This window comes from Clinocottus analis, unplaced genomic scaffold, assembly GCF_023055335.1.
Source record: "Clinocottus analis isolate CAN_PGR_092001 unplaced genomic scaffold, fCliAna1.0.p SCAF_3, whole genome shotgun sequence".
NCBI classification, from domain to species: Eukaryota; Metazoa; Chordata; class Actinopteri; order Perciformes; family Cottidae; genus Clinocottus; species Clinocottus analis.
In genome coordinates, this window is record NW_027176042.1 from 185,757 (window position 1) to 209,000 (window position 23,244).

At 41.9% G+C, this 23,244-nt stretch overlaps 1 protein-coding gene, 11 non-coding genes, 3 pseudogenes and 1 gene segment (V, D, J or C); 13 read left to right on the top strand and 3 right to left on the bottom strand.

Moving 5' to 3' along the window:
- Window positions 1-2,304: 2,304 nt before the first annotated feature.
- LOC137796465 (Ig kappa-b4 chain C region-like) lies at window positions 2,305-4,116 on the top strand. The segment is given in 2 exon segments: window positions 2,305-2,485; window positions 3,620-4,116. A coding segment is annotated over 1 exon segment (273 nt).
- Window positions 4,117-5,014: 898 nt separating this feature from the next.
- trnas-gcu (transfer RNA serine (anticodon GCU)) lies at window positions 5,015-5,096 on the top strand. The gene has a single exon. It is a non-coding gene; the product is annotated as a tRNA-Ser (tRNA).
- Window positions 5,097-5,873: 777 nt separating this feature from the next.
- On the top strand, window positions 5,874-5,992 carry LOC137797653 (5S ribosomal RNA; annotated as a pseudogene).
- A 74-nt stretch (window positions 5,993-6,066) lies between these two features.
- LOC137797654 (5S ribosomal RNA) lies at window positions 6,067-6,184 on the top strand (annotated as a pseudogene).
- Window positions 6,185-6,615: 431 nt separating this feature from the next.
- LOC137797757 (5S ribosomal RNA) lies at window positions 6,616-6,724 on the top strand (annotated as a pseudogene).
- A 738-nt stretch (window positions 6,725-7,462) lies between these two features.
- On the top strand, window positions 7,463-7,534 carry trnaq-cug (transfer RNA glutamine (anticodon CUG)). Its single transcript has one exon. It is a non-coding gene; the product is annotated as a tRNA-Gln (tRNA).
- A 266-nt stretch (window positions 7,535-7,800) lies between these two features.
- Window positions 7,801-7,872, bottom strand: trnag-ucc (transfer RNA glycine (anticodon UCC)). The gene has a single exon. It is a non-coding gene; the product is annotated as a tRNA-Gly (tRNA).
- Window positions 7,873-7,988: 116 nt separating this feature from the next.
- trnaq-uug (transfer RNA glutamine (anticodon UUG)) lies at window positions 7,989-8,060 on the top strand. Its single transcript has one exon. It is a non-coding gene; the product is annotated as a tRNA-Gln (tRNA).
- Window positions 8,061-8,317: 257 nt separating this feature from the next.
- Window positions 8,318-8,389, bottom strand: trnag-ucc (transfer RNA glycine (anticodon UCC)). Its single transcript has one exon. It is a non-coding gene; the product is annotated as a tRNA-Gly (tRNA).
- A 430-nt stretch (window positions 8,390-8,819) lies between these two features.
- Window positions 8,820-8,891, bottom strand: trnag-ucc (transfer RNA glycine (anticodon UCC)). Its single transcript has one exon. It is a non-coding gene; the product is annotated as a tRNA-Gly (tRNA).
- Window positions 8,892-9,007: 116 nt separating this feature from the next.
- Window positions 9,008-9,079, top strand: trnaq-uug (transfer RNA glutamine (anticodon UUG)). Its single transcript has one exon. It is a non-coding gene; the product is annotated as a tRNA-Gln (tRNA).
- A 1,783-nt stretch (window positions 9,080-10,862) lies between these two features.
- trnac-aca (transfer RNA cysteine (anticodon ACA)) lies at window positions 10,863-10,935 on the top strand. Its single transcript has one exon. It is a non-coding gene; the product is annotated as a tRNA-Cys (tRNA).
- A 547-nt stretch (window positions 10,936-11,482) lies between these two features.
- Window positions 11,483-11,555, top strand: trnar-acg (transfer RNA arginine (anticodon ACG)). The gene has a single exon. It is a non-coding gene; the product is annotated as a tRNA-Arg (tRNA).
- A 1,051-nt stretch (window positions 11,556-12,606) lies between these two features.
- On the top strand, window positions 12,607-12,688 carry trnas-gcu (transfer RNA serine (anticodon GCU)). Its single transcript has one exon. It is a non-coding gene; the product is annotated as a tRNA-Ser (tRNA).
- A 1,186-nt stretch (window positions 12,689-13,874) lies between these two features.
- trnas-gcu (transfer RNA serine (anticodon GCU)) lies at window positions 13,875-13,956 on the top strand. The gene has a single exon. It is a non-coding gene; the product is annotated as a tRNA-Ser (tRNA).
- A 1,062-nt stretch (window positions 13,957-15,018) lies between these two features.
- On the top strand, window positions 15,019-20,306 carry LOC137796014 (E3 ubiquitin/ISG15 ligase TRIM25-like). The gene is given in 3 exon segments (XM_068593646.1): window positions 15,019-15,103; window positions 15,106-15,812; window positions 20,283-20,306. Coding segments are annotated over 3 exon segments (801 nt in total). The 5' UTR covers window positions 15,019-15,033.
- Window positions 20,307-23,244: the final 2,938 nt, after the last annotated feature.

A 23,244-nucleotide genomic window follows, 5' to 3' on the forward strand; every position in this document is an offset into this window, starting at 1 on the left:
GGACCGAAGGCTCTGATCTGCTGTAGTTTTATAAATGATCCATCCTCAGCGATAGACGTCCTATTGAAGCCGGATGTGATTGGTTGGTATTTTCACTGATGCTAAAAAAAAAAGAATCTGATTGGTTCATCAACGAGAACTGTCCAGTGATCTTCCTGATCAGACTGGTGATTAAATATAAACCTGGAATTATTTGATCAAACCAAAGCTGCAAACACACTTTCTTGGACTTCTTGATATAAAATAAATGTTTTAATTAGCTGAGATGTGAACCCCAACTTGTAGATTCATCTTTGATGTTCATATAAAAAAGGAGTGAGTGTGGGGAGAAAACCTGCTTTGATTATTGATCAATTCAAGGGACTGAAAATGAAGATTTTGTGATGTATAAAAGTCTGTCATCTGCAAACAAACTGATTTCATTATGTGTGACTCTGAGATGAGAAGTCTGAGATGTTGGTGCATTTTATTGTGTGTATTGTGTGTGTGTGTGTGTGTGTGTGTGTGTGTGTGTGTGTGTGTGTGTGTGTGTGTGTGTGTGTGTGTGTGTGTGTCTTCAGTGAAGTGTATCAGTCTCTTCAGTAGCTTCCAGCTGCAGAATTCAGTTCAGTTTCTGTTCAGTCTGACTGAGGGAGGTTTTTGTACGACGCTTTTTCACTGTGTGAACACATGCTGACTGTTGATGTAATGAAAACTCTGACAGTAGTAAACTGCTGCATCTTCAGTCTGGACTCCACTGATGGTCAGAGTGAAGTCAGAGTTTGATCCACTTCCTGTAAAACGAGCTGGAATCCCTGATTGTCGAGTGCTAGCATAATAAATAAGCAGTTTAGGAGCTTCTCCATCTCTCTGTTGGTACCAGGCTAATAAGTGATAGTTGCTCCAAATATGAACATTCTGACTGGTGTGACATGAGATGGAGACGGAGCCTCCCACAGCAGAGCTCACTGCTCCAGGCTGAGTCACTGTGACCTGTCCTCTGGACTCTGAGGACACAGAGACAAAGACATAAAGCAGCGTCACGGTTTAGTCGGCTTCACTTCAGAGGGACGATGTTCATAGAGGAGAGGAGTTTGATTCTCTGGACTTTACCTGTGAAGCAGCAGCAGAGGAGAGTCCACATGAGGACGCAGATCAAAGTCATGTTTTTGATGAGGAGGATTTCTGTGTCTTCTGCTGTGATGAAGGACAGCTGTCAGTCATCCAGTGTCCAACTCTCAGGACTATAAAGTCTCCCAGAGCACTGGAGCATGGTGCTGCTGATGCAAAGTGGCTCTCTATGGAAATGCTCTGACGGACTCCAACAGGGACTTGATGACTCTGATGATGCTGATGAATCTGATCAATCACTTCATCAGAGTATTGATCAGGAATGTGTCGGAGCTCATTTCAGTCTTTAGTTTGAGTTTAGAGGAAACATTTTATTTTAGAATGTTTTGTAAAATCCTCCTAATTCACTACCACACAATTCATTCTCGTTGTAGGACAAATTTAAACAAATATTGTTTATTTATTTATTATAGTGTACAAGAAACATGCATGTATGACCATTATTGACATTTAGCAGGAATACATGTTTTTCTTCAGGAATAACTTGATCAATCATCAATTAATTTTACTGAAAGACAAGTTAATATTTCTCATAGATGTCTAACATTTGACAAAAACATTTTGAAGAAAACATTTTATTCAAGAATGTTTTGTAAAATCCTCCTGATTCACTAAAACACAAATCAACATCACTTTGGTACAAATTTAAACAAAATGCCAATTTATTTATTATAGTGTACCACAAACACTATTATTAACAATTGGCAGGAATACATGTTTGTCTTTAGGAATATATTTCCATTAAATCAGCAAACTCATTGAATGCTCTTCCATCAAACATACGAACAAAAAAAAAGTACAAAAAGTTCAAACATGGCCTCAGGGAATGGCTTGTTGCCCATCAGATGTGCAAACATTAATGTGCTGTTTGTCCTGCCTGTCTATTCAGTGTAAATGTATATTTGTCTTGTTTGGTGTTTATGTATTATGAGCCTCTAGTGTTTTATATGAATACATATTGAATGAATTAGATCTGTGAATTAGTTTTGTGTTATTGTAATTAAAAAGACTAGCCAGGGACAGCAGATGAAAATTAGCCTCTCTGGCTCACTTACAGTTTTACTGTTGGTCAGTGTGTATTTGTCCCTGTAAAATAAACAATGAAAAAAATGATGATAAAAAAAATGTTGCTCATAGATGTTGAACATTTAATGAATACATTGTTAAATTCATATGTATCATTACTGACTCAGGTTTAAACATCTGGACCAGTTCTTACATGAAGTGTGTAAACTGTGACTGAGTTTGGTGAGTTTGTTGGTGTCAGAGTCAGAGAGCCGTGTCTCTCTACACTGAGAGGTTTTTGTACGGCGGCTCAATGACTTTGTGTCACTGTGGTGGACGTTCGGTGGAGGAACCAGACTGAATGTTGGAAGTAAGTCAAATGTTTACCATTTTTATTATTTCAGAAGTCAACTGTCTTTGTATTCATTATTATATTCAACAATTTAGGAAAAATAGTTTTATTTTTATTTTTATAGACAAAGTTTTCGTCAAAAATGTTGCACAAAGAAACAAAGTTCACTTCAGCAACAGAAAGTAAAGAAACATGTTGTTACAAAAGTCAAACTTTAAACTGTAGAATAAATCATTTCCTCCAACTTTAATGGTGAAATAGTTTCTTGAGTGCTTGTAGATGTAGTTCAGTCAGTCAGAGTCACAGAGACGGTTTTTGTACGGCGGCTCAATGACTTTGTGTCACTGTGGTGGACTTTTGGTGGAGGAACCAGACTGGATGTTGGAAGTAAGTTTCTGCACTAAATTACTAAATATCATTTCGTAAAGTTGTGTTTTAAATTCAGTTTGAGGATGTTTGAGGCAGATAAAATACTTTGTTTATATTTAAAACATGTTTAGTGTTTTTATATCTCCACCTTTATAATGGAGACTAACTCAGAGCAGCTTCACTAAACTTGTCTTTACACGTTCATGTCGTCCTAAAATTTAAACAACTTTAAATTTAAAACAGATAAAACTTGAATTCTTTTTTTTTAAAATAACGAGAATAATATTTAATTTTAGACCCTAATAAAAAATTAGGATTCAAATCAAATTGAACAGAGTAAAGATGAAGATGGTATTTCATGATGTGTAAAATCTTCTTCATTGTGTCAAATAGTGTTGCAAATTTTGAAACTATTTTAAACACTTTTGAATTGCAACTGACATCCACATCAGAAACTTCTGACTAAATATTTAAAAGTAATGTTTCTTTAAGGTTTTCAGTGATGCAGTTGTAATATTGGGCCACGTCTTGGTGTTTCATCTCAGTGGAGTTTGATATATTTCTGGTGGTTCTGTACGATGATTCTCTCTGTGCTGATCTGCATGAGAGGCTTCTTAAAGGGAAGTGAAACAATGTGTGAGTGAGTGACTGGTGGAGCAGAACAAACATCTGGCAGAAACTCCTTAAAGGAGAAAACCAACTCTCTCACAGTAAAGGTGTCCACGTGGTGCTTGATTGACAGCTGTGTGGTCCCCGTCCTCTAAGCTGATTGGTGTCTCCTAGGTGATGTCCGTCCCACCCTGACGGTGCTGCCCCCCTCCATTGAGGAGCTGCAGCAGGGGAAGGCCACGCTCATGTGCCTGGCCAACAAGGGCTTCCCCTCAGACTGGAGTCTGGCCTGGAAGGTGGACGGCAGCAGCAGCAGCAGCATCAGCAGCAGCAGCAGCTGGGAGGAGAGCAGCAGCCTCGGGGTGCTGGAGAAGGACGGCCGCTACAGCTGGAGCAGCACCCTGAGGCTCCCTGCAGACCAGTGGAGGAAGGTGGGCTCTGTGACCTGTGAGGCCAGCCAGGGCTCCCAGACTCCGCTCTCAGAGACACTGAGGAGAGACCAGTGTTCCCAGTCCTGAGCTGCCTCACTGGGACTCTGCTACTGGTTCCAGTCTGCTACTGCTCTCAGTCTCACTCTGTAACTCTCTCTCTGGTTCTCTTTCTCTCATGACATGTTTCTACATGAACGTCTTCCTGCTTGTGTTGATGCTTTCAACATTTAATACAATAAAGATTTTATCAAGTGTATCAGAAAAGTTATGTGTCTTGATTTATTTTCTTTGATATGAAAGCAGACTATTATCTGCATATTGTGAATTAACATGAAATTTATTTTGAGTTTTTGCATTTGATTATGTTTTGATTATAATAATGTTTAATGAGACATAAAACTTGACCAAGACTCAAAAGAGAGGTGAGCACAGTCTCTGTCTCCTCCTGTCTGTCTGCAGGATCATCACATCGACTGTTTGTTCAGTTTGAAACATGCAGAATTAAATACGTTATCCCACTAACGTTGTGTGTCATATATATGTGTCTCATATCCCATTATGCTGTGATGGTTTATATGAAGATTATAATCTGATCATAAGAATATGCAGACAACAGTTTATGAAACACCACACAACTTGATAGTGTTTCATTGTCATGGAACAAAATAATTAATTAAAAAGATGATATTCAGAATCATGACTCAGACTGAAGAGCTCTTTCCAGTTTAACTCTTTCAATAAATCTTCTTTAACTGAAGTAAAATATAAGAATGAGGGCTGAAGCTGCAGTTCAACACCACAGAGAGAATATCAAATACAGAAGTTTCATCACTTTACAGCAGTTTGATCACTTTACAGCAGCAGCAACGAAACATTTGTAGTTTGTAGGTGGGACGACGAGGAAGACGAGGAAGACTGAGAGAGCAAAGATTCCGCATACGGCTCCTTTTCACAAGAAGAGGAAGCAGACGAAGAGGAGGAAGAAGAAGATGAAGAATGGTAGAAAAGGAGGAGGTGAAAGAACGCCTATATCTCCCCCTCTACCCCTGCCAGGTCACACTTTTCCAAACATTCCAGACCTGTATAATCAGTTTGGAAGGTGAACTGGACCGGACCTTTCACGCAAGGGCGTTGAGACGACGAGGTGGCCGAGTGGTTAAGGGGATGGACTGCTAATCCATTGTGCTATGCACGCGTGGGTTCGAATCCCATCCTCGTCACAGTCCACTTCGCTTTGGTCTGCCATGTCATGGGCATAATGTGCACCATTGAGCTCAAGACCCAAGCAAAATGCAGTTTCAAGATTAGAAATTGCTCATTTCAAGCAAGAAAAGTCTAAAATGTCTTGCTCTTCCATGATTCATTTGTTAAACAACAGTGATTCTACTGTTTCTACTCCAAGTTTTGGTGGAATAAAAATGCGGTTGCTCAACTGGTGCAAGATGTCCCATTATGCTCATACTTCCAAATCTTCCACATGAGAGTAGGAGCCAAAGTCACTTTGGAGAATGTGGGCATCGATCCCACTGCCTCTCACATGCAAAGCAAGCGCTCTACCACTTGAGCTAATTCCCCTCTGCACAAGAGGGCAATGGATCAACGTGCCAGGCCTTCTCCTACCCGCCTATTCTCCTACCCGCTATGTCACGCTTTTTTCAACTTTCCAGGCCCATAAAAAACACACAAAAAATGGCCTGGAACTGAATTTTATGGTGACATTTGGTAGTTGCAATCTTTGCAATACTTTGTGGACTCCACTGGGATCCAATGAAGATAGGGTAGGCCAGCAGCCACTGCAACAAGATGCTCCGTGATCCTGCCCGATTAGCGGAGGAACCTTTAAACAACAAGCTTGTTTTCCTCTCAATATCAGAAAACAAAGTCTTTCAAAGAGGTGGAGAATGCGGGCATCGATCCCACTGCCTCTCGCATGCCAAGCAAGCGCTCTACCACCACTCTCGGGATCAATAAAACTCACTTTGGCCACTTCCTTTGTAGCTTACGGCCACACCACTCTGATTGCGCCAGATCTCGTTCGGTCTCAGAAGCTAAGCAGAGTTGGGCCTCGTCAGTACTTGATTGGGAGACCTCCTGGAAATACCAGGTGCTATAAGCTATTTTAAATGCCGAACAATAAACACTCTAGTTCTCTCCAGGTCAATAAAACTCACTTTGGCCGCTTCCTTTGTGGCTTACAGACACACAACTCTGATTGCGCCTGATCTCGTTCGATCTCAGAAGCTAAGCAGAGTGGGCCTGGTCAGTACTTGAACGGGAGACCTCCTGGGAATGCCAGGTGCTGTAGGCTTTTTTTAACCTAATAATTAAAACTCCAGTTCTCTCCAGATCAACAAAACTCTCTTCGGCCACTTCTTTTCTAGCTTACGGCCACACCACTCTGATTGCTCCTGATCCCGTTCAATCTCAGCGGAGTTGGGCTTGGCCAGTACTTGGGCGGGAGACCTCCTGGGAATACCAGGTGCTATAATCTTTTTCTATGCTTAAAAATCCAGTTCTCTCCAGGTCAAGAAAACTCACTTTGGCTGGAACGTTTTCAGCTTACGTCCACACCCCACTGATTGCGCCAGATCTCAGATGCTAAGCAGAGGTGGGCCTGGTTAGTACTTGGATCGGAAACCGCCTGGGAATACCGGGTGCTGTAAGATTTTTTTATGCTTAATAATTAAACATCCAATTCTCCCCAGGTCAATAAAACTCACCTTGGCCACAACATTTTCAGCTTATGGCCACACCCCACTGATTGCGCCTGATCTCAGAAGCTAACCAGAGTTGGGCTTGGTTAGTACTTGGATGGGAGACCACCTGGGAATACCAGGTGCAGTAAGCATTTTTATGATGCCTAATATTTAAAACTCCTGTTCACCACCATCAGCAGGACTTATCACGCAGTCCCTCGTGCTGCACTGGGAAACTCTGACCTCGCCATGGTTCACCTGATTCCCTCATACCGGCAGAAACTAAAACTCTGCAAACCTGTATTGAGGAAATTCAAGAAGTGGACCAGTGAGGCTTGGGAGGATCTTCAGTCGTTCTTGGACTGCACTGACTGGGACGTTTTCAGGACTGCTACCAACAGTTTGTATGAGTACACAGAGGCTGTAACTTCATACATCAGCTTCTGTGAGGACAGCTATGTTCCATCCAGCTCCAGGGTGAGCCACAACGACGACAAACCCTGGTTCACACCAGAGCTCAGAACGCTACGCTTGCAGAAGGACCAGGCGTTTAGGAGTGGGGACAATGACTTGTTCACAGAGTCAAAATACAGGTTTAGTAAGGCGGTGAGAGATGCTAAACGACTGTACTCTGAGAAACTGCAACATCAGCTCTCAGCAAGTGACTCTACTTCTGTCGGGAGAGGTCTCAGGCAGATCAGCAACTACAAGCCTAAAACCCCCCACTCCATGAACGACCTCCGCCTGGCAAACGAGCTGAACGACTTCTACTGCCGCTTTGAAAGATAATGCAGCAGTCCTGACGCCATCCCCCACAGGCCCATCATCCAGCCACAAACCCCCAACGCCCCCTCCCCCAGCCCATCAGGGGCTAGCAAACTCAAGTGCTTGGTTCCATGGTGTAATGGTCAGCACTTTGGACTCTGAATCCAGTGATCCGAGTTCAAGTCTCGGTGGAACCTTCATAATGCACAAGGAAAACCACTGTCACGTTGTTCCCACGCTGTTGTGAAACTCAAATGTGATATGGAGATATGTCAGACAATGCAAGTAGCCACAAATGTTTGGCGTGCACTTCTAAAGGCACAACTTTGATCATTCGCAAGACATTTTCGGCGGTTCAAGGACTTTTCTTCCAATGAAAGAAGGCTTTGTTTATTTAAGACGGTAACCCTAAAATGTTGATTCACCATGTCTCGGACATAAGTGGACGTACTGATCGTAGAGATGCATTGGCTGGGAATCGAACCCAGGTCAACTGCTTGGAAGGCAGCTATGCTCACCACTATACCACCAATGCACAAAAAGAGCCTGGCATGATGACACAAAAATTGAATGAACTGAAATGTAAGTCAGTGTGTAACATTGGGAACTGACAGATTTACCTTCAACCACAACGAGGCAATTAAAGAGCTTGGTTCCATGGTGTAAAGGTCAGCACTTTGGACTTTGAATCCAGTGATCCGAGTTCAAGTCTCGGTGGAACCTTCATTAAGAACATGGAAAACAACTGCCACATTGTTCCCATGCTCTTGTGAAACTCAAATGGGATATGGAGGTAAGTGAGACAATGCAAGTAGCCACAAAATTTGGCGTCAACCTCCAAAGGCACAACTTTGATCATTCGCAAGACGTTTGGGGTGATCCAAGTACACTATTTTTCCAACGGAAGAACACGTTGTTTATTTAAGACAGTAACCCTAAAATGTTCAGCCACCATGATCAGGACATATTGATCATAGAGATGCATTGGCTGGGAATCAAACCCAGGTCAAATGCTTGGAAAGCAGCTATGCTCACCACTATACCACCAATGCACAAAAAGAGCCTGGCATGATGACACAAAAATTGAATGAACTGAAATGTAAGTCAGTGTGTAACATTGGGAACTATCACAAGTACCTTCATCCATAACAAGCAAACTAAAGTGCTCGGTTCCATGGTGTAATGGTCAGCACTCTGGATCCGAGTTCAAGTCTCGGTGGAACCTTCATTATGCACATGGAAAACAACTGCCACGTTGTTCCCATGCTGTTGTGAAACTCAAATGGGATATGGAGATAAGTGAGACAATGCAAGTAGCCACAAAATTTGCCGTCAACCTCCAAAGGCACAACTTTGATCATTCGCAAGACATTTGCGGAGATCCAAGTACACTATTTTTCCAACGGAAGAACACGTTGTTTATTTAAGACAGTAACCCTAAAATGTTCAGCCACCATGTTCAGGACATATTGATCATAGAGATGCATTGGCTGGGAATCGAACCCAGGTCAACTGCTTGGAAGGCAGCTATGCTCACCACTATACCACCAATGCACAAAAAGAGCCTGGCATGATGACACAAAAATTGAATGAACTGAAATGTAAGTCAGTGCGTAACATTGGGAACTGACAGATTTACCTTCAACCACAATAAGGAAACTAAAGAGCTTGGTTCCATGGTGTAAAGGTCAGCACTTTGGACTTTGAATCCAGTGATCCGAGTTCAACTCTCGGTGGAACCTTCATTATGCACATGGAAAACAACTGCCATGTTCTTCCCATGCTTTTGTGAAACTCAAATGTGATATAGAGATAAGTGAGACAATGCAAGTAGCCACAAAATTTGGCGTGTACTTCTAAAGGCACAACTTTGATCTTTCGCAAGACATTTTCGGCGGTTCAAGGACTTTTTTTTTCCAATGAAAGAAATCTTTGTTTATTTAAGAAAGTAACCCTAAAATGTTCAGCCACCATGTGTAGGACATACTTATCATTGAGATTCATTGGCTGGGAATTGAACCCTGGTCAAATGCTTAGAAGGGAGCTCTGCTAGCCACTATACCAACAATGCACTAAAAGGGCTTAGCATAGTTCCACAAAAATTGAATGAACTAAAATGTAACACAAGAAGGGACAGTAAATGTGCATTTAGCTTTCACATTTTCACGCTATCATTCTTTGTATTCCCTGTATATCCCGAAAAACCAACCCAAAATCCAAGTTCATCAATCCTCTTTCGTATCGAGTACAGTATCTCCGCTTGTCACGCGGAAGACCAGGATTCCTTGACGAGGAGCGTTCCGCTGGCAGGACAGGTGTCAAAATGCCCCAAGTTGTAAATGCACAGCATAAGGAAACGGGCGACAGGATTTAAGAGACCCCTTGAGAACCAGACCCACCACTGGAGCTCACCCCATGACCCGGCTCACCATCAGACCCCGTGGACCCACACTTAAGGACACCCCTTCAGTTAAAACCCTTATTTGGCCCATTTAGAGTGTCGCAACCCTGGTGCTCTAGAATACGAGACTGACATTGGGGATACCGGTTTACATATGGGTTAATACAGTGTGGTACTCGAGAATATGAGACACGTGGGATACTAGCTGACATTCAAACTCATTGCTGGTGTCTGATAGTCACAATTATGTCAGTCAGCTTCTCAAATGAAGCAAGATCGAAGGGGGAACCAGCCGCTAACAACAAGAAACAGGTCTGCAGCTCGTGCAGTTCTTTAGCTTGTTCACAGATTGATCCTCGTCCAACAAGTCCCTGTATATCACTGTAAAAAACTTATCTGACGTCTACTCTGAACATTTGAAATTGCACCTTATCTTAATAAATTCTTGAACAATGATATAGCTTGATGGTAGTTTTTAAAGTTCCTGCTCTAATAACTATTAATTCCAGTAGATTTACAGCTGTAAAAAGGCTGAATGATGTGTAAACTGACTTTTACTTTAAAAAAAAAGCAGTGTCAATCATGTGGCCGTGCATTGTGGTCGCAGCAACCCCGGTTCGAATCCGGGTCACGGCAGCATGTTGGTGTTGTTTAAGCTATTCTTGTTGTACTCTGACATTCGTCTTAGTTCACACAGTGTCAAACTTGACAGCTACAGTTCCTTCTCTAATAACTATTAATTCCAGTAGATTTACAGCTGTAAGAAGGCTGAATGATGTGTAAACTGACTTTTATGTGAAAAAATAAGCACTGTGTCAATCATGTGGCAGTGATCGTATAGTGGTTAGTACTCTGCGTTGTGGTCGCAGCAACCCCGGTTCAAATCCGGGTCACAGCAGCATGTTGGAATTGTATATTGTTTAAGCTATTGTTGTTGTACACTGGCATTCGTCTTGCTTAACACAGTGTCAAACTTGACAGCTTCAATCATGTTTTCTGCGTGAGGCCTGATGCTTTCCGGCTACACCAGGCCGGAGTTCTCCATCTGTTCAGCAAATAAAACTCACAATAGTTTGCATGAAATGCTGGCATGTCATGAAATTTACAGCAAAAGTGGCAATGTAGGGCTAGTGGCGCAATGGCTAACGTGTCTGACTACAGATCAGAAGATTCTAGGTTCAACTCCTGGCTAGCTCGTGCAGTTCTTTAGCTTGTTCACAGATTGATCCTGGTCCAACAAGTCCCTGTATAACACTGTAAAAAAACCTCATCTGACGTCTGCTCTGAACATTTGAAGTTGCACCGTAGTTTCAAACAATTCTTGAACGATGATATAGCTTGATGCTAGTTTTTAAAGTTCCTGCTCTAATAACTATTGATTCCATTAGATTTACAGCTGTAAAAAGGCTGAATGATGTGTGAGCTGGTTTTTACATTAAGATATAGTCATGTGGCCGTGATCGTATAGTGGTTAGTACTCTGCGTTGTGGTCGCAGCAACCCCAGTTCGAATCCGGGTCACGGCAGCATGTTGGTCTTGTTTAAGCTATTCTTGTTGTACTCTGACATTCGTCTTACTTCACACATTGTCAAACTTGACAGCTTCAGTCGTGTTTTCTGCGTGAAGCCTTATGCTTTCCGGCTACACCAGTCTGAAGTTCTCCATCTGTTCAGCAAATAAAACTCACAACAGTTTGCATGAAATGCTGGCACATCATAGAATTTACAGCAAACATATCAATGTAGGGCTAGTGGCGCAATGGATAACGCGTCTGACTACGGCTCAGAAGATTCTAGGTTCAACTCCTGGCTAGCTCGTGCTGTTCTTTAGCTTGTTCACAGATTGATCCTGGTCCAACAAGTCCCTGTATAACACTGTAAAAAAAACTCATCTGACGTCTACTCTGAACATGTGAATTTTCACCTTAGTTTAAAACAATTCTTGAACGATGATATAGCTTGATGCTAGTTTTTAAAGTTCCTGCTCTAATAACTATTAATTCCAGTAGATTTACAGCTGTAAAAAGGCAGTTCTCCATCTGTTCAGCAAATAAAACTCACAACAGTTTGCATGAAATGCTGGAACATCATGGAATTTACAGCAAAAGTATCACTGTAGGGCTAGTGGCGCAATGGATAACGCGTCTGACTACGGATCAGAAGATTCTAGGTTTGACTCCTGGCTAGCTTGTGCAGTTCTTTAGCTTGTTAATCCTGGTACAACAAGTCCCTTTATAATACTGTAAAAATCTAATCTGACATGTACTCTGAACATTTGAAGTTGCACCTGAACTTCAAACAATTCTTGAACAATGGTATAGCTTGATGCTAGTTTTTCAAGTTCCTGCTCTGATAACTATTAATTCCAGTACATTTACAGCTGTAAAAAGGCTGAATGATGTGTGAGCTGGTTTTTGTGTTAAAAAATAAGCATGTGGCCGTGATCGTATAGTGATTAGTACCCGCTATTTAACGCTTTTTTATACTTCCCAGGCCCAAAAAACACAAAAAATGGCCTGGAACTGAATAAAAACGCGGTTGCTGTCTTCAGCTCAACTGGTGCAAGAAGTCCCATAATGCTCATACTTCCAAATAAGAGTATGAGCCAAAGTCACTTGGAGAATGTGGGCATCAATCACACTGCCTCTCGCATGCAAAGAAAGCACTCTACCACTTGAGCTAATTCCCCTCTGCTGAAAAGTGCAACGGATCAACGTGCCAGGCCTCCTCCTACCTGCCTGTTCTCAAGAGAGACGCCTATATCTCCTCCTCTACCCCCGCCAGGTCACACTTTTCCAAACATTCCAGACCTGTATAATCAGTTTGGAAGGTGAACTGGATCGGACCTTTCACGCAAGGGCACTGAGACGACGAGGTGGCCGAGTGGTTAAGGCGATGGACTGCTAATCCATTGTGCTATGCACGCGTGGGTTCGAATCCCATCCTCGTCGCAGTCCACTCTGCTTTGGTCTGCCATGTCATGGGTGTAATGTGCACCATTGAGCTCAAGACCCAAGCAAAATGCAGTTTCAAGATTAGAAATTGCTCATTTCAAGCAAGAAAAGTCTGAAATGTCTTGCTCTTCCATGATTCATTTGTTAAACAACAGTGATTCTACTGTTTCTACTCCAAGTTTTGGTGGAATAAAAACACAGTTGCTGTCTTCAGCTCAACTGGTGCAAGAAGTCCCATAATGCTCATACTCCAAATAAGAGTAGGAGCCAAAGTCACTTGGAGAATGCGGGCATCGATCCCACTACTTCTCGCATGCTAAGCGAGCACTCTACCATTTGAGCTAATTCCCCACAATAGGGTTAAGGCTCATGGAAGAGCCACCTATATCTCCTCCTCTACCCCCACCAGTTCAGACTTCTCCAAACATTCCGGACCGGTATAATCACTTTGGAAGGTTTAAGTCTGAGCAGCCATTGCGACAACATGGGCCCTGATCCTCCCCAATTAGCGGACGACACTTTAAACTACAAACTTGTTTTCTCTCAATATCAGAAAAGAAAGTCTTTCAAAGAGGTGGAGAATGTGGGCATCGATCCCACTGCCTCTCGCATGCAAAGAAAGCGCTCTGCCACTTGAGCTAATTCCCCTCTACACAAGAGGGCAATGGATCAACGTGCCATGCCTCCTCCTACCCGCCCATTCTCCTACCCGCTATTTCATGCTTTTTTCAACTTTCCAGGCCCATAAAAAACACACAAAAAATGGCCTGGAACTGAATTTTATGGTGACATTTGGTAGTTGCAATCTTTGCAATACTTTGTGGACTCCACTGGGATCCAATGAAGATAGGGTAGGCCAGCAGCCACTGCAACAAGATGCTCCCTGATCCTGCCCAATTTGCGGAGGACACTTTAAACAACAAACTTGTTTTCCATCAGTATCAGAAAATAAAGTCTTTCAGAGAGGTGGAGAATGCAGGCATCAATCACGCTACTTCTCGCATGCTAAGCGAGCGCGCTACCATTTGAGCTAATTCCCCAAGAGTAGTTTATGTGTCAGGCAAGAGACGCCTATATCTCCTCCTCTACCCCCGCCAGGTCACACTTTTCCAAACATTCCAGACCTGTATAATCAGTTTGGAAGGTGAACTGGATCGGACCTTTCACGCAAGGGCGTTGAGACGACGAGGTGGCCGAGTGGTTAAGGCGATGGACTGCTAATCCATTGTGCTATGCACGCGTGGGTTCGAATCCCATCCTCGTCGCAGTCCACTCTGCTTTGGTCTGCCATGTCATGGGTGTAATGTGCACCATTGAGCTCAAGACCCAAGCAAAATGCAGTTTCAAGATTAGAAATTGCTAATTTCCAGCAAGAAAAGTCTAAAATGTCTTGCTCTTCCATGATTCATCTGTTAAACAACAGTGATTCTACTGTTTCTACTCCAAGTTTTGGTGGAATAAAAACACAGCTGCTGTCTTCAGCTCAACTGGTGCAAGAAGTCCCATAATGCTCATACTACCAAATCTTCCACATAAGAGTAGGAGCCAAAGTCACTTGGAGAATGTGGGCATCGATCCCACTGCCTCTCGCATGCAAAGCAAGCTCTATGCTCAATATCCCACTTTGGCAAAACCCCCACTTTAATAAAACTAGTTCATGCTTTTTAACATGTTATGGATACCACGCCCCCCAGACCAGATACGGGTCAAAACTCTGAACCTGAAAAAGGGAGTTTTGTTTTGTTTTTTTAAAATTGAACCCGATAAATTTTTCAAAGTTCAACAACAAAACTTCCTTTTTCAGGTTCAAATTTTTTTTCCAAATGAACAATACATATGACCTGGATTTGGCTTCATAGTCGGACACCTTCTTTGTTTTGGAAGAAGAAAATTATGTTTTGCACCACGCATCAGCATTTGGGTCCTCATTCTCTGAGCCAGCCGTGACACTTCTGCTGTATTTGTATTATTATTATCATTAAAAACTTTCATTCAACTATATTCAGGGAAGAAGAGAGTTTGTTTATTCTAAGCAGAGATTACCTTCAAAAAGTTAAAGTAATCAGTGTTTCTTTCAGAGAAATGATGTCCTTTGTAAACAAGTGTTACACAGTCTCTCTCAAACTGCTCCTCCTCCTGGAATGAACTACAGCTTTAAAACCGCTCCCTGTTCTTCCTGTTCTCCAACATTGCAATAGGTGAATGTAACCAACATAGAGGTAAAGAGCAGCAGCTGACGCGCCCCATTCACTGCAGAGACACGTGTTATTCAGATCAGAGCTCAAAGTAGAATTACTTATGAGAAAGTGAAACTTATACAGTCATTGTCTTTGAGAGGTGAAATGGCAGAGAAAGGAGTTCAGCTGGACCGGGAAAGCTTCTCTTGTTCCATCTGTCTGGATCTACTGAAGGACATATTCCCTGTGGACACAGTTACTGCATGAACTGTATTAAGGTCTACTGGGATGAAGAGGATGGGAAGAAACTCCAAAGCTGCCCTCAGTGTAGGAAGACCTTCACACTGAGGCCTGTCCTGGTGAAAAACACCATGTTAGCAGATTTAGTGGAGCAACTGAAGAAGACTGGACTCCAAGCTGCTGCTGCTGCTGATCACTGCTATGCTGGACCTGAAGACGTGGCCTGTGATGTCTGCACTGGGAGGAGACGGAAAGCCTTCAAGTCCTGTTTGGTATGTCAGGCTTCTTACTGTGAGAAACACCTTCAGCCTCATTATGAAGCGGCTTCATTAAAGAAAAACAAGCTGGTGAAGCCCTCCATCAAGCTCCAGGAGAACATTTGCTCTCGTCACGATGAGGTGACGAAGATCTTCTGCCGTACTGATCAGCAGCGTATCTGTTATCTCTGTTTAATGGAGGAACATAAAGGCCACGACACAGTCTCAGCTGCAGCAGAAAGAACTGAGAGGCAGAGAGAGCTGGAGGGGAGTCGACTAAACATCCAGCAGAGAATCCAGGACAGAGAGAAGGACGTGAAGCTGCTTCATCAGGAGGTGGAGGCCATCAATCTCTCTGCTGATAAAACAGTGGAGGACAGTGAGAAGACCTTCACCGAGCTGATCCGTCTCCTGGAGAAAAGAAACGACCAGAGCTGTATTCTTAAGGTATTCACGTGAAATCACACTGGATCCAAACACAGTACACAAACAGCTGTTATTATCTGATGAGAACAGAAAAGTAACATTCATGATTGATCATCAGTCTTATTCTAGTCACATAGACAGATTCACTGGTTCGTATCAGGTTCTGAGTAGAGAGAATCTGACTGGACGTTGTTACTGGGAGGTGGAGTGGAGAGGAGCAGGAGTTTTTGTAGCAGTCGCATACAAGAATATCAAGAGAGAAGGGAACAGTGATGAATGTGGATTTGGAAACAATAACAAATCTTGGGCATTGTTATGTTTCAATAACAGTCATACATTTATTCACAACAAAGTCAAAACTCCCATCTCAGTTCCTGAGTCCTCCAGAGTAGGAGTGTACCTGGATCACAGCGCAGGTATTCTGTCCTTCTACAGCGTCTCTGAAACCATGACTCTCCTCCACAGAGTCCAGACCACATTCACTCAGCATCTCTATGCTGGACTTTATCGTTATGGAGCCACTGCTGAGTTGAGTAAACTGAAATGAACAGAAGTCCTTTTAAAGGTTAAACACTGTTTGAACTTTTAAACTCATTCAGTCTCTGTTTGTGGCTGAGAGCTGATTGTTGAGGCGTTTTTTTTACTGCACAGAGATCAGCTGTCAGTCAAACATTGTGGGAGGCGGTACTTTGACGTCTTCTCGTGATTGTTGTGTAAATGTATGAGCTCCTGTAGGTGGCGCTCCTTCCTGTGTGTGTGTTTAGCCATGGAGACTCTCACTGCTCATGATGACGTTTGTTTTTTCTCTGCATGAACATTTAAACTTCTCTTAAACTGATTGTGTGGATGACGTGAATCTGTTAATATTGTTGATCAAGCGTCATTTACAGATGAAAATGTAAAACTTATACTTTTTGATATAACATGGATCCCAATAAATTCTATGGTACATAAGCACATCCTGCATTTTCTGTGTTTGTGTATTATGACCGCACAACGTCTTTGTCTATACAATCTATTCATCTTTTTCTGTTTCTGTTATTTCATGCGATAAACCAATACACCAAAATTCTAGACTTCCAGACCCAATATTTAGAAATGGAAATAAATGAATTATTATAGATGTGTACATATAAACAAAAAGGATAAGAAAGCAAGTAAATCATTAATCAACAGTTTTAAACAATCAGGTCTGCAGTTGTTAAATGTTAGTAAGGAACTAATAAACATTTATAAATGTTAAGTAATTTAAAAACAGTTATAGATGTTAGTAAGTCATTTAAAAACAACTACAAATGTTAATAAGTAAGTAAAACAGTTACATACCATCAAGCATATAGTTATAAATAATAGTAAGCAAGAAGTAATAGACAGTTCTAAATGTTAATAAGTTATTAAAAACAGGAATAAATGATCAAATTTGCAGGTAAAATCTTGTTATTACTATATTGTGATCGTTTTAGTTCAGTGAAATAATGCCTTGGTTTTTGGTCCGTAACTTGAATACGGTGTTTTTCTTAGTTAATGTTAAACCTTTATTAGTTCAATATTGAAGACAAATGGATCCTGAAATAATGGATTTAAAATAATATTTCCTGACATCTTGTGGCCAAGCTCACAAATTGCACCCGAGCCGCTGTGTACCGGGTTAAACGTGTTGCATATATTATTTTTAAAGAGCTTCTAAATATTTGTGTGAACAAAAACATGAAGTTCACTTGTCCGCAGCGTAATAATAAATAAACACATGAATAAATGGTTATGCACTGTCACAAGATTACTGAATTTACAACATTATATATATATTTATATATATATATATATATATATATATATATATATAGACACATTACAATTTACATTTCATTTTGCAAAAAAAATTAAGTTTTGTAAACTACAACATTATTTCATGTTATTCCTGAACATACAACATTTTAAAATGTTCACCTTTCTTCATGTTATTGTGACAAGTTAAACATGTCTTTAGGTAATTTAACAGTAAACAGTAAAATTCAAGTGGAAAAAATGAAATATTCTGGTCAAGAGGGAAATGTACAAAAACAATTTGAACTGGAAAAACTGCATTTCAAACAATAAAATATCCACGACTGACTTTATTGTTTTCTCCATGGGCAGGAGTCCTCTTACCTGCAGTAGAAGAACAAAGAGACATTGGATTGAAATTAGAAGTACAACATGTTTTTACTGCGGACGATGCTGTGTGTAATGACTATGTGGGGTTTTGTCTACTGGGATCTTACTTGATGAGCTTTGAGGCTCTGCAGAGACACCTGGGCCTCAACATCAGCCTGGTGGAGGTTTCCTGCAACACAAATTAAACAGACAATAGTACAGTATTTATTAGGAGAGACGTGAAAGAAACCCTTCCTTTGATGTTCCCTGTGTATTTAGGGGTAAAGTGAGAAGATAAACATTGTTTAGTCTGGCAGGTGTGGTTCACGTGGGGGGATGGGCACATGAAGCAGGATAGAGATGGTTCCCATAACAAACACCTGCTTTTTTATATATGGGGCTGCGAACAGGTGTTCACACAAGTGTGTGTGTGTGTGTGTGTGTGTGTGTGTGTGTGTGTGTGTGTGTGTGTGTGTGTGTGTGCGTGTGCGTGTGTGTGCGTGCGCGTGCGTGCGTGTGTTGCCCCCAGCAATCTGGGGGCATCTTAGTTTGTGTTGAAAATAATGTTAAAACGGATTATGGTCTATTGCTGAAAAAAGGAGGGAAAAAAAGGCTCAAAATTACTGTGTTGTGATTCAGAGCAACTTTTTACAGTCTGGTGTTAAACCAGGTGGGGATTTGAAGCATCAGCTTTTGCATCAGTGAATACTCTTTGCATGAAGACTCAGAAGATATAGACAAAGGAGTCTTTCGTTGGAGTCAAGACTTGGAGGATAAAGACACAGGACGAATTTCCTCTGTGAGCTCAAAGACTCGCTACAACACTTTTCCTCGTGAGAGCCACCTTGCTTCGCTGTGAAACATCCCATCTCCTCAAAGAGTGCCGAAAACAGTTGTGCTTTCAGGGGTCTTGTTTTAATGAAATTGACCACGCTGATAGCGTCATCTCGTTCGGTTCACGGCTCATTTGTCTTGCTGCGAGCGCTTCTCTGTGTATAACACAGTGAGTCCATTGCACATTTGGAGAGACGCTCTTTATCAGCGCCTGCAAGCCCTTTTTTTCCCCTGCCATGGTCTGCGCGTCATCTGTGCAGAAACCCACACAATTTTCCCATTTCAGCCCGTTTTCTGTCAGGTAACTGTCCAGAAGCCTAAAGAGCTCATCGGCTGTCGCTCTGCCTGCAACGTATTTGCAAAACAGCAAATCTTCACTCAGTGACTCTGATGTGACAAAGTGAACATAGACAATTGCTGTCGGTAGCCTCGTCCACTTGTAAAGCAAACCGTGTGTCTGTCAGTTCATGCAATTGTGTCATTAGACAGAGGGATAGTCTTCAATATGGCAGCACTACTCTCATCAAGCATCCTTAAAACCATGTTAAGCACTGAGGGGAGAATGAGCTCTTTGGTGATGGTGTGCAGTTTTTTGCACTGTGCAATTTTGTATGCGACCTTGTATGACGCCAGCTGTGCTTTGTTGCTTAAAGATGACACTTTTAAAAGTGAGTAGCCTGCTTGCGGTCGTCATCTAGCTTTCTCTGAAAGAATGCCAGTGGTACGTGACTGGGGTGTGACGTCTCCAAGTGTCTTCTTAATTTGTTGGGCTTCATGCTGTCTGCTGCCAGAGTTCTCAGACATACAACACAGACTGGTCTCTCCTCATCTCATACCGCATTCACTGTGAAACCCAGAGCGAGATAAGAGTCGTCATATTTTCTCCTTGGAATCTTGCTGCTGTTCTCCATATGATTTCTCTCCTGTAAAATGTCTTCATTTTGCACAGTGGTACATGTGTGTGTCGCAACTCACAAAGGATCTGTCGCGATCGCGCATGCGCAAATGTAACCAGTTTTCATGTCGTTCATGGGGGCGTGGTCGTCCTGAAACCACGAGGTAGCCGGTTTGATCCCTCTTCTCTCCATAGTTTCATGGTGAAGTGTCCTTAAGCAAGACACTGAAGCCCCAGTGCTTCACAGCACCACACTGCTCCTTAGTTACTAAGGATGGGTGAAATGCAGAGAATCATCGACCCAGTGTGGGATTTAAAAAGAATTATTCATAAAATAATTATTTTTAAAAAATTTAAAAAAAAATACATTTCCCTGTAATACCTTCGCGCCCCACCAGAGGGTCGCGCCCCACAGTTTGAGAACCACTGCTGTAATGTAACTCAGAAGAAAGAAGGCAAGTACAGATGTTTTATCTTCAGTACTGAAACCTGTCTGTTGTCACGCTCACTGAGCTCAGAGGGGGAAGTGAGACCTTTAAGATCAGTTTCATCCGATCTGAGGAAGACCAACAGAACTAGTCGTCTCCTCTGCTGCCCCTCATATGAACTCTGACTCTCTCTCTCTGCAGTGGGCCGAGTCGCCCCCACCCTGACGGTGCTGCCCCCTTCCAGTGAGGAGCTGCAGCAGGGGAAGGCCACGCTCATGTGCCTGGCCAACAAGGGCTTCCCCTCAGACTGGAGTCTGGCCTGGAAGGTGGACGGCAGCAGCAGCAGCAGCAGCAGCAGCAGCAGCAGCAGCAGCAGCAGCAGCAGCAGCAGCAGCAGCAGCAGCAGCAGCAGCAGCAGCAGCAGCTGGGAGGAGAGCAGCAGCCTCGGGGTGCTGGAGAAGGACGGCCGCTACAGCTGGAGCAGCACCCTCAGGCTCCCTGCAGACCAGTGGAGGAAGGTGGGCTCTGTGACCTGTGAGGCCAGCCAGGGCTCCCAGACTCCGCTCTCAGAGACACTGAGGAGAGACCAGTGTTCCCAGTCCTGAGCTGCCTCACTGGGACTGTGCTACTGGTTCCAGTCTGCCACTGCTCTCAGTCTTACTCTGTAACTCTCTCTCTCTGGTTCTCTTTCTCTCATGACATGTTTCTACATGAACGTCTTCCTGCTTGTGTTGATGCTTTCAACATTTAATACAATAAAGATTTCATCAAGTGTATCATAAAAGTTATGTGTCTTGACCTTTTTTCTGTGATAAGAAAAGCAGGCTATCATCTGCATATGGTGACATAACATGAATTGTATTTTTTGATTGAGTTTTCACATTTGAATATGTTTTGATTGTGATAATGTTTAATCAGACATTAAAACTTGAGCAAAAGACTCAAAAGAGAGGTGAGCACAGTCTCTGTCTCCTCCTGTCTGTCTGCAGGATCATCACATCGACTGTTTGTTCAGTTTCAAACATGCAGAATTAAATACGTTATCCCACTAACGATGTGTGTCATATATATGTGTCTCATATCCCTTCATACTGTTTTTGTTTATATGCAGATTATAATCTGATCATAAGACTATGCAGACAACAGTTTATGAAACATAACTTGATAGTGTTTTATTGTACTGGAACAAAATAATTGATTAAAAAGAAAGAATCATGACTCAGACTGAAGAGCTCGTCCAGTTTAACTCTTTCATTGAAACTTCTGTAACTGAAGGAAAAGATAAGAATGAGGGCTGAAGCTGCAGTTCAACACCAGAGAGAGAATATCAAATACAGAAGTTTCATCACTTTACAGCAGTTTCATCACTTTACAGCAGCAGCAACGTAAAGATCGTAGTTTGCCGGCAGGTTTAACAGATTATTGGAAGTATTTCCAATCTATGCTAATCTTTATTGACATGATTTGCGTTTGTTGGTCATGATTGTTTGTTCTCATGAACGGCCGAATGAAACGTCACTTTAAATGTTGCCACCGCAAGAAATTGTGGGTCGACATTATCTCCCAAAAAGGATTATTTGACTTCAGCCATGATAATTTTTCACTGCTTGCAGTAAAACTGATGTTTATTAAAATACTGAATACAAATCAATCACATCAGATGTGTTCATGTACATCACGAGTCACTAACTGGTGGACCGCGGTTCAAAACTCATATGTCTCGTGTTGTGACATTATTAAAGCTCAATGTGAAGCTTTGCTACAGATAAAGCACAACACAAGAATCTAAGAGTCAATATGACCAGATTCCTAACGCATCCATACACTGTCCAACAGTAATGTCAACAGAGCCTATAGAGCTGAAACAAGTGGTTTAATAACAGATATCGTCCCTCACACATTTCATAAGAGAATAATATAATGTTGTGGCTTTTTTGGTTGACGTCACTAGAATTAACTGAATTTAAAACTACTGGCCAAAGACAATTAAATTACATTCATTTTTGTAAAATGAGTACTGTATTTTACAATTTCTTTTCTTTTTTTTTTTTAAGCCTTTCAGTAATGTTATTGAATCCGGCCTTTTTTGAAATATAAATGAGAGAAGAATATGTATTTTTTATTAGAGTGTTTATGATTCATCCAGTTCAATTTGAAAACTGATAATGCATATTGTTGAGCCAAAATGTATGACCAAAATATATTATCAACATAATCTTGTCGTGATGTGACAGTTTGGAATTAATGAACAAAGTGAGTGTGTTCGAGTTTCACCTGAAAAAATTTTTTAAAAATACAACAACAAAAAAAAACACTTTTATTTGTTATTCTACTCTGTGGATTAAATTGATCAAAGGATGAAAATCAGACTTCAACAGAGTTTAGCTTTGATGTTCAGCAGATTCTTTCAAAACAATGAGTGTCTCAAAAATATAACCTTTCAGCTTAAATATGATATATTTAGTGTTGAAACTTCAAAATAAATCATTATAAACTACATTTTACTTTTTATTAAAACGTCTGTTTTAGTGTCAGTGCAGCTGTTGAGTCACATCAGTTCCTCTTTAGCTGAGGAGGTTTTTGTACGACGGTGTATCACTGTGTGAACGGGTAGCTGTCACTCTGCTGACAATAATAATCTCCTGCATCTTCAGTCTGAACTCCACTGATGGTCAAAGTGAAGTCAGTTCCAGATCCACTTCCACTGAAACGATTTGAAACTCCAGACTGAAGATTGGTTGCATAATAAATCAAAAGTTTAGGAGCTTCTCCTTGTTTCTGAAGGTACCAGTGAAGGTAGCTACCAACACTTGTACTGGCTTTACATCTGATGGAGACAGTCTGTCCTGGAGCAACAGACTGAGATCCAGGAGACTGAGTCAGGAGGATTTCTCCTGATGAATCTGAAAACATGAAGAAGAGCAGAAGGGTTATTGAGACAAATCCAGTTTGGAGAAAGATGATCAACATCCCAACAGAAGAGTCTCATTTCTTTAACCCGGAGAACAGATGGAAGAAGGTCAATGCTGCTTGTTCCAGTGGTTCTCCATCACAGCAGAACATGGTGCTGGGGAACCAACGTGTTCACAAGAGAGTCTCACCCTGAACAAGGAGCCCCAGGGTGCTCAGCAGTAGAGTCAGTGACATCATCATCGTGCTGCCG